The sequence below is a fragment of the Malania oleifera genome, chromosome 6 (assembly GCF_029873635.1).
Source record: "Malania oleifera isolate guangnan ecotype guangnan chromosome 6, ASM2987363v1, whole genome shotgun sequence".
Classification (NCBI taxonomy): domain Eukaryota; kingdom Viridiplantae; phylum Streptophyta; class Magnoliopsida; order Santalales; family Ximeniaceae; genus Malania; species Malania oleifera.
The window spans coordinates 74742220-74752786 of NC_080422.1; the positions used below are offsets into that span (position 1 = coordinate 74742220).

General features: G+C 32.0%; 2 protein-coding genes and 1 long non-coding RNA gene across 3 annotated transcripts; 1 reads left to right on the forward strand and 2 right to left on the reverse strand.

Annotated features, from left to right (window-relative positions):
* Nucleotides 1-592: 592 nt before the first annotated feature.
* LOC131157375 (uncharacterized) lies at nucleotides 593-3976 on the forward strand. Its single transcript, XR_009137260.1, has 2 exons — nucleotides 593-667; nucleotides 3039-3976. It is a non-coding gene; the product is annotated as an uncharacterized LOC131157375 (long non-coding RNA).
* Nucleotides 2628-5889, reverse strand: LOC131157374 (beta-galactosidase 7-like). The gene is made up of 13 exons (XM_058111472.1): nucleotides 5821-5889; nucleotides 5649-5737; nucleotides 5429-5534; nucleotides 5221-5308; nucleotides 5006-5124; nucleotides 4725-4886; nucleotides 4442-4638; nucleotides 4236-4339; nucleotides 4056-4165; nucleotides 3688-3915; nucleotides 3347-3561; nucleotides 2999-3275; nucleotides 2628-2926 (listed from the first exon to the last, which is right to left on the reverse strand). The coding sequence occupies exons 1-13, from the start codon at nucleotides 5887-5889 to the stop codon at nucleotides 2819-2821; spliced, it is 1872 nt and encodes a 623-aa protein (XP_057967455.1). The 3' UTR covers nucleotides 2628-2818.
* Nucleotides 5890-5910: 21 nt separating this feature from the next.
* On the reverse strand, nucleotides 5911-6914 carry LOC131158649 (beta-galactosidase 15; the record flags this gene model as incomplete). Its single annotated transcript, XM_058113517.1, is given in 6 exon segments — nucleotides 5911-5964; nucleotides 6116-6154; nucleotides 6240-6295; nucleotides 6409-6452; nucleotides 6454-6617; nucleotides 6717-6914. Coding segments are annotated over 6 exon segments (555 nt in total), but the record flags the coding sequence as incomplete, so codon positions are not given.
* Between the last annotated feature and the right edge of the window lie 3653 nt (nucleotides 6915-10567).

Here is a 10567-nt window from a genome sequence, read left to right on the forward strand (position 1 = left end):
AGAGCATGCTTTTAAGAATTTATTCAAAAGTATATGATCTATATTATTCATCTCAGAAATAAAAGGTTCCAAAAAATATTTCTATTGTAAAATAGGCTAGTTAAGCCCTTAACCTTTATAGGTCCTATTAGCAAAATACATGAAATAAATTCTTTTAATTCTTCAAGCTTGGACTTCATGTACTCCATAATCATAGTCATAGTCTTCAAGTTTGGTCTTTATATATCTTTGTCTTGTACGCTTCATGACTTTCCAATTTGCATTTGTTATTGTGCTTAATACCTTAATATCTGTATACACAATTAGTAGCACAATTAAATGTCTTGGTTTGTCATTATCAAAATGGGATGAAACCTAGAAAAGTCAACAAAACTTTTTAAGATTCCCCGCACAACCATCAATCTTTCAACTTTTCAAGATTCCTTACACAAAGAAGCGGATGCTTTTCAATTATTGTACTACTATTAGAAGGCTTCTTCAATCTCAACCGGTGGATTAAAAGCTTCACCGACCTTTTATTTTGGACCGTCAATTAAAAAGTTGTAATCAATTATTGTTGTTCTTTTCATGCCTATTTATCGGGTGTTATTTCAATTTGTAAAGCATCAGTTCTTAGAGAGAAGGAATTTTAGCGAAAAGAATCTCATATAAGAATTGAAGCACTCCTGTAAGTTTTTATTTTGTGTATATATTTCAATTTGTAATTTCAATATTTTCGCGTTGTAATAAAATGTAATTTCAATATTTTCGCGTTGTAATAAAATCTAGTTGTAATCAATTTTGTTTTAATAAATAAATGTTTTTCTTTGTCATTCCTGAAAATGGTATCATAAATCTTGATTGATTGAAAAGAAAAAAAAAAAGAAAAAAGCATGAGTCTTGATTGATTGAGTTTAAAAGATAATAATCAGATATCATTCGATAAGACGGATGTGTAGGGTATCTTTATGATTATGATTTTTTTATTTGAAATAATATCTTAGTATTTAATGAAGAATGGTAGATGAACAGACCCATTATTTTGATGAATTTTCAAATGACTTCAGGTAGATTGGCTTCTATATATACTTGAGTTGTAATCATTCTCCTTAAAAAGCAAACAATTTTTTTTCTCACCATGTCCATTATCAATGTCATAAAATTTTATATCTTATTCTATACAATTGGGAATAATTTAAAGAATGATTAGGTATTTTTTTTTTTAAAAAAAATATTTATTTAAATAAAATAATTTGTAAAAAAGTATCATATTTACCATGACATGTTGTCCAAAGCTCAATATAAGGTATGTTATGGAGCCACATTGGAAAATTTTGAATTAAAAATAAATAAATAAAAACAAGTCCACAATTTTAATTTATAAACTTAAAAATAAATCAAAATAATATATTTACAATTAATTAATTTAATTAACCATACATGTAATCAAACATATAGTCCCATATGAAAAATAGATCATAAAATACTTAATCTAGAATAGTTTTGGAGAAACTTAATAATGGGACGATTTTAATTGAAATCATACTTGATTTATAAACATCCCAAACCACCTCTTATATGTCTTTAATCTTGCTTTCTTTTTTATTTTATTAAATCCTGTCACATCTACAATTAATTATCCAAATTAAAAGATAAATAAATAAATATTAATTCATGTATAAAGCAATATAATACTCAAAATTGAAATTATTAGTAGGCCAAGAGCATCATTGTCCGCCTAGTTGGTTTAAATTGTATAATTTTTTATGGTCAAATGAAATAATAAATAAATAAATTATTATGATTTTAAATAATTTCATGTAATTAAACCAAATGCCAACACAACTTTTTCTTTGAAATTATGTTTCAAAATAAAATGAAATTCATTAAATATTTGTACTATTGTAGATTTTAAATTCCAAACTAATTATTAAAAATGAAATTAATTAAATAATAAAATTTCAATTTTAAAAATAATTTAATTACAAGATGAAAACTATCAGTTCTTAGAATAATGAAGAATTTATAAATAAATTTCAAAAAATTAATATTAAAATTATTTTGTCAAACTCTTTATAAATTATACATTTTTATGAGAAAAATAATTTAAAATTTTGAAATCATCTAAAATTTTCTAATTATTAAAGGTGATTAAATATTAGCAACTGATAATATGTGTGTATATATATATATATATATTACATTTACTAGCCAAAAAAATTTTAAATATTTTTTTTATAAAAAAGATGAAAAAAATAAAATATACAAAATTTTAGAAATTATATTTAAAAATAGAGATAAGAAGAATCTAATTTAATATTTAAAATCTATATTCTATTTTTTTGGAATATATTGCTTAAAATTTAAATTTAAATCTACGGAATTTAAAATTTAAATTTATAGAATTTAGAATTTTAATTTTAAATTCTCATTAAGTGTTTTTTTTTTTGATAAATTAAAACATTGAGGCTCAAAATAGAACTTCAAATTTTCAAAACAAAGGGCATAACAAAGCAAGCCCAAGTACGTATATGGGCTATTTGCTCTTGACCCAATATCTAACTTTTGAAGCCAACACAGTATAGCCATGCTGGGCTTCAACTAATAATAATAATAATGAGAAATTTTTTAAAAAAAAATAGAACAAATTTAGAAATGGAAATAATCTTGAGCTCAACCTCATTTTGTTTTAAAACTAAAACAAACACTACATCTCAAACCTTTAGCATAACGTTGAATCAAAGCTAATTGATTCAAACAAAGAACTAAGCCTAATACTTCAATCAAAGCTAATTAATTGATTACAAATTTCTCAAGACTAAAATACTAAGAAAAAATATTAACAAATAGCCTCCACCACGAGTCGCTTGTTGATGCTTCCACAGCTTGATGTTCCAAAAATATCATCTGAAGCATTTAGTGAACACGACTCCTTGCCAACGCATGCCTAAAAATAAAAAATAATTATCTTACATTGTTAGAATATAAGGAAACTTAAAAATAAAAAAAAGACACCTACCTTTTGAATAATCGGCAAGGGATCATTTTGTGATTGGCAGCTGCCCTTCTGGAATGACCCGCAAACGCCCTGTGGGTCGCCGTAGCTTGCAAAGTTGATTGCTGAGATGGGACGACCCTGGCAAGCCAACTCCAAAGCATTATTCTCATAAGCACTCCCGCATGCTTTTCCAACCGTAACAGTTTGCAAGTTCACCGACGCTGGATTTCCTCCCAACTCCTCAAAAAGTACAAGCGTGTTATCGCCATTTGACAAAAACGAGCGCGGGACATGGTACCTAAAATTGCCATTACCTCATTTAGTAAAAGTAAATATAGAAATGAAGTTTAGAAGACGTAAGAGTTTTACCATCTCTGGGTAGGCTGACCACAATTCGAAACACATTTGTTATTATCATAAGAACCACGATAATCACAAGGGGCGTCGCTGCATCCATCCTTCTCAGCAAGGAAGCTGGGCCAGTATCGTCCCAAGTTGTTCCCATTCACCCAAGCAGATCCTTTGCCCATCCCTTGCAAGTCCACGACGACTGGGTCTGTTCCTGAAGGAGCTTTAAAGGTAGTCTGCCCCAGAATTTATTAAAAAAAGATAGGTTGAGGGTCGTTCGTTGAATAAATAGAATTAATAATTTGAAGAATGACTGACTAAAAGTAAGTAATGAGTTCTGTCTGTAATTAATGGGTTACCACCTTGTACCAAGTCATCATTGTATTGGTGGGGAGGCTCTCGGTTTGCCATGTGGAGGCAAATTTTGAATTGGCACTGTAGAGCCTGTTTTCAAAGCCATGGAGGCCCACCTTGTAAGCCCATTTGTGGCCTGACAGGTCCTTTGTGATGCTCTCGTCGCGCTTCTTTCCTATCAACACAACTGGCCCAGGTATTCCGGTTTCTGTCACGTCGAACTTGGGCCCGTAATTCTGTCCATAAACAAAATTTCAAAAATTAAATTAAGAAAAACATTTATAGTTGATTTCTCAATCCAAAAGATACAGTCAATAAAAATAATATCAGTAATAGCAATAGTAATTTTAGGAGGGATTTAGTTTTTTTTTTTTACTTGCAATCCAATGGTCACGCTGAGCAATGTGATTAAATTTTTCCCGCGCTTCAAGTCAATCAGATGCTCAAAGACATTGTTAAAAACCCCGTAGGTCGTCCACTCCGAACCTACAGTGAACATACAACAATTACAAAACAGAACATATAACATAAGACCAAACAAAGGATGTTGAATTACCAATATGCTTGCCATTAACAAAGGCATGAAGGATTTGTCCAGTGCCGTTCACTCGCAGGGTCATGTTATCTCCCCAAATGCGATCATGATGTTTGAGGTTCAGACTGTCCACATTTCACAACGATAAACTAAAAAATGAAGTAAAAGAGAGAGAGAGAGAGAGAGAGAGAGAGAGAGAGATCGTGATGAAGAGAAGAAAAGTATACCTGGTCATGTACCACAAATAATCACTGGTATCAGCCGCCACGGTCTTCTGGTCCATCAATTGGTAAGCCACAACGTGGCCATTTTCGTGAAAAAGGGTGTCGCCCGTGGCTTCCGGCTTCCATGACCACTTCAGACTGCTCGGCTCTGTCTCAGCATCGTTTGCCCTCTTTACCATTACTGATGTCTGGGTATTAACCTGTGCGCAACTCCCAAAACATCCATTTTGAAATTTTTTAAAAAATATATATATAATTGATGAAGTAATTAAAGCAATATACGTACCTTAGCAGTGTTATAGACTTCAGTCTGGCAATCAGGGAGAATGGTGACAGACCAAGCAGGGACAGTATAGTTCCTTCCTTGGTAGGTAATAGTAATATCATTGGTTGGGTTTGCACTACCAAAGAAGCAGCCCGACGTCTCGTTCGTGGTGTATATTGTGGCCTGAAAATAAAAATTACGTCCAGAAGAAAACTAATTAATGAATATAGTTTCAGATTATAAAATATTTTTAAAAAATTAATAATAAATAAATAAGGAGAAAAAAGAAAACGATAATTTACAGTGACAGAATTTCCATATTCTATGGAAGAAACATTTCCATATGTAAGGGTCTTCTCCATTGACTTTAACACTCGGTGCAATTGTTTCAGATGCCCCCATTTTGGTTGATTCAAATTCCCTATCACAAATTGAATTATAATTTTTTTTAATCGCAACTTCAAGAAAACAAAATAAAATTGTCTGATTTACAGAAAAAATAATAAATTTTAATTACCGTATTCATCAAGGGGCGCATCGTAATCGTATGAGGTGGTGATATAAGGACCCCCCGCTGTTCTTCCGAAGTTGGTTCCGCCATGGTACTAAAAATGAAAGTTCAAAATTATTTAAAAAAACAAGAAACTATACACCCACATCCTCATCAGTTCATCACATTGTTAATGTAAAGTAAGTTTTGTTTTTACTAATGAATCCCAACCAACCATGTAGTAATTCTGGAAAGTCCCGCCGTATTGGAAGAAACGTGCTACGGCAAAAGCAACGTCCTCGGCAGTCCTATATGGATCTTTGCCGCCCCAATTCTTAAACCTTAAAAAGCCAAAACCAAAAAAATTAGCTACTAATAATTTTACGGAGTAATATGCCATCAATTAATTAAAAGGGTAATTTTCAATTCAACTGAAAACATGGACCAGTGGTTACCATCCAGTCCAATTTTCAGTCCACATTTTAGGAACATTCGGATTATTTGGGGTGAATTGATCGCAATACCACCCATTGCAAGTGTTGATCTGTACCAAGAAATTAAAAGTTACACATAAGACCAAACGAACAACTAATCAAATCGTTAATAATAGGTAAAAAAAAAACTTACCATTGGCTGCGGGGCATCACTCTCTTGACACATGATCCATGGGACTCCAATGTCGAGCGATTCGGCCATTTTCGCACACCAGTTAATGTATAGTTTTCCGACGTCTCCGTATGATTGGATCACATTTCCATACTCATTCTCAATCTGTTAATCAAACACAAATAGCATAAGTGATTTTATAAGCTCAAGTGTGATTACAATTCTTTTAGAAAAAAAAAAAAAAAAACAAACACTTTTATACCTGAGCGAGGATGATGGGCCCTCCTTGGGAAGCGAAAAGATTTGCTTCTTTCACCATGTTCACTATCAAGGTCGTGAAAATTTGCATCTCATTCTATACAATTAAAAATAATTTAATAAATGATTTCGGCATTTAAAACTCGTTCAAATAAAGAACTATCTACGAATACTATGCTTACCATGTACACATCATTCGCTGTTCGAAGCTCCACGCCTGGAAGATTGTGCAACCACACTGGGAACCCTCTATTTTTTCAAGTCCCAAAAAATAAAATCAACTCAACACTTCTGTTCAATTAACTTGGAAATAAGAGTAAATAATTAAAATAAATTAAATTATGCTCTTACCCATAATTCCACTCGGCACAAACATATGGTCCTATACGTAGAACAGCGTAGAGCCCTGCGTCTTGAATGTCTTTGAGAAACTTAATAATATCATGATTTCCGCTGAAATCATATTGGCGGCGAATTGGCTCGTGGGCATTCCAAAAAACATAAGTCTCAATCGCGTCTAGTCCTCCGTCCTTTGCTTTTTTAATTAAATCCGGCCACATCTGTAACGAGGGTTTAGTCATTTATAAAATAATACAATATTGAGATTAGCGATATTCAAAACCTGCATGTCGAGTTCATTACTAGAATAATTATTATACCTCAGCAGTACTACGTGGGTAGTGAATGGAACCGGAAATGAGGACTCGGCGTTGGCCATCTATTGTGATGGCTCTCCCGTCGTAAGAAACATGGACGGCGGAAGTGAGGGTGAGGGTGAGGGTGACAAAAGAATAGAAAATGATAAGAACCAAAGTTGCAAAAGAGAACGTCGCCCTGCATTGCCAAGGATTCGTCATTGTAAATTCATATACGCGAGTATGAAAAATAATAAAACGTAACTTGTATATATAAACAAACGAAGAACAAATCATATCTTTGGAAATTCTGTTGATTTAATAAATCTAATTTTAAAATTGAAACCCTGTTATTAGTTTCAAATTTAAGTCGAAAGATTTGATAAATCTTCCTATTTAGAAATTTAATTTTAAAGCACTGTACTATTTAATTTTGACCAACGAGATGAGCTAAAAAACAAGTTATTATTTCTTCATCTTACCCGTTAAAATTAATTTACTAAAATCAAGCAATTATATTAAATACTAGTCCTTCCGTGAAATAATCCTAATCATTCAAATTTAATCATTTGAAAAAAAAAATATTGCATCTGAGCAATTAAAAAATAAATCATTAAAAATTGTACATTTGATAGTTTAAAATCCTAACATTTTTGAAAATTTAGAACCACTGAAAAAAAGTTTAAAAAAATTAAATTTTGCTATTGTAGATTTTAAATTCCAAACTAATTGTTAAAAAATTAAATTAATTAAATAATAAAATTTCAATTTTAAAAAAAAATTAATTACAAGATGAAAAACTATTAGTTCTTCGAATATAATGAAGAGTTTATAAATAAATTTCAAAAAATTTAATTTAAATTATTTTATCAAACTCTTTATAAATTACACATTTTTATGAAAAAAACAAATAATTTAAACATTTTAAATCATCTAAATTTTTCAAATTATTAAAGGTCGTTAAAATATTAGTAATTAATGATATATATTTTTTTACATTTACTACTCAAAAATTAAAAAGAAAAAACATTGACTATAAAAAAGATGAAAAAATAAAATATACAAAAGTTTAGAAAATACATTTAAAAGAAGAAATCAAATACAAAAACAATCAAATTAAACCAAGTAGAATATCAAAATTAAGGTACTAAAAGGTGGATGAAACGAAGCTCTTTAAACAAATGGAAGGACTTAAAGGAATTTATAGGAGTAGTGGAACCCCAAAAGTCTTTCTTTCTAAAAGTGCGGTATGCTCGGATACCACTTATTGCCGGGAGTATATAGTCTAGAAGGGGATGCATAGACTCTTTCGTGTATTTACGGTTTTCTTTAAAAAAAAAAGAGACAAGATACAAGCAATTATATTACAATATATAAAACGTAAATCATGTACAAGACACAAATCAAGAGTATAGGGACAAAAAGCTTAAAACCAGTATTTTAACGTGATTCAGTACCAAGCCTACATCCACGCCTTGAGACCAACTCAATGATTCCACAATCCACTAAGGACTTTCTTTTTCCAGCGGAGAAGCCTTATAACTCGGGAACAAATCCCAACCGCTCACCAAGAGCCGCAAGCTTTACCAAGAAGCCTTGCAAGTCAGTTCACCAAGAACCTTCACAAAGTGGTTCACCAAGAAGCTTTACAAGAAGAAGATGAATTTTAAGATGGTGCTCCTGAAATGAGCTAATATCGAATATAGAACAAACCTAACATTAATCTCTCAAGTAATGATTCAAACAAGATTAGAGAGTAAGAGAGAAATTGAGTACTTGTGAATATAAACTAAATGTAAAGTGCTTAGGATTGATGTTTTGGATATGTTTTTCACTAAAAACTTGTAAACCCTCAAAAACATTTGTAAACAAGTCTAAGAACTTGTATTTATAGCCAAAAACTCATGCTAGTCGTTATATAACCATTGGGAGCAAATCCCAAAAGAAACTAACCTTTTTCTAGTCGTTGGTGTTCAGATCACGATGCGAATCGTCGACGAATGCCATCAATTCATCGACGAGTCACCCTCAGTCGTCAACGAAAAACCCTTTTTCGTCGACAAGTCACCTGAGCTGAAAACTAGTTTTGACTACTGGAAAAATTTGTCGACGAGTTAATACCATTTGTCGACGAGTCCAGTACATTTGTCAACAATTCGACCTCATTCGTCGACGATTGCCCTGTTTCTCACATTAAAAATCCTTTTAATGATTTAATTCATTCTTGGACAAAAGTATGTGAAAGATACTAAGTCTAATAAAGATTAATACTTGTCCAAAAGAGTTTCCCTTTGAATATAAGATATCTTGATTAATAAAACACATGTGGAAGCTCTTTTAGATATCTTACATACTTTAGTATGTACTATTAAAATATACTTGACTTACTTAAGGCTTTAGGGCATAAAATATGTTTTGGACTCAATCGGGACCAAGTATGTGAAATGTTCATAATACAAAGATGTTGAAAACTTGTCCCTTTGAAAACATATTTGAGTAAAGGATATTTTTGACAAACTCTTGTTTTAACTTTGAAAACCATGTATGTTGAGTTTGTGACTTAATGAAATCCTAATACTCATGTAACCTAGTATGCATGTGCAATTGCTCAACTCTTGCTCGGGAATCATGCGTGAAATAAAATTCGCAAGAGTTACAAAGACTACTACCTCAAACACTCTCTAATACAAATAATTCTAAAATAAGCTTCCTTGGATAGTGCTTGAGTCCTTTCCAAGTGACTGTCCATCTGATCTTTCCTGCTTGACGTCTACTCAGTCCGATCTTTGCCTTTGATCTAGTACTTTATGTAAACATGTACTAAACATGATCTGCAAAGATAGGAAACATTAGGAACCACAAATAAGTTAATATCATCAAAACATATTAATTATGATTATATGGCCACCAAGGCGAACAATCTCTCCATCATCATTAGACCGACAAATCTGTAATCCCTCTAAAGGCAAGGTAACTGACATCTCCCTCGTCAAACCGGCCACCCCAACCCAAACTTATGGGGATCCTGCAATTCCTCCAAGGCACGGTTGATTGAAATCCACACATTATTTGAGATATGTGGTTGCTGTAACGTCCCAACCTGGGTCTGTCAAGGAGCACTGCGTCTCTCTTTCTCCACCTGGACCAGACAATAGAGGGCGGGCCTTATCGGACTAATGACTAACCCCATAGATCAACACATATCCTTTTCAGTGTGTTTTATTCTCACTCACACACTTCCTGAGAAAACTTCCCAAGAGGTCATCCATCCCAATATTACTCCAAGCCTAGTACGCTTAATCATGGAGTTCTTATGGGAAAGCTCCCGAAAAGAAAGGTGCACCTTATTGATATGGGTAGTTAATCTAGTCTTTTAAGCCTTTCACCCATGGGGTATCACAGTTGCACTCTGATATGAAGTAGCTACGGTACCGTGCTCTGATACTGATCTGATTCATCAGGGTTGGATACTATATAATATTATTCTCTATATATATCTTACTGTTTCATCATGATTCCAAAATAACCACAACACTGTAAAACTGATCTGAATATACTGTATTATCTGAGCTAAAATATCTGTGATATTTGATCTGTATGATCTATAATACCTTAACTAAATAAACTGTAATATCTGAGTATTATGGTTTTGTAATTCTGGGAATCATGGTATTCTGTGAATACTGTAAAATATTTGTCTTTGCATATAATGTAAATCATAATTTTATAAATATGGTAAAACATATTTCTGTGCATAAATACTATAGATCACGATATTTTGAAAACTGTATAAATACTATACTGGACAAATACTGACTCAAGCCACACTATTAATAAATAGAACTCATATACTGAAATTTGTGTAACTGTATAAT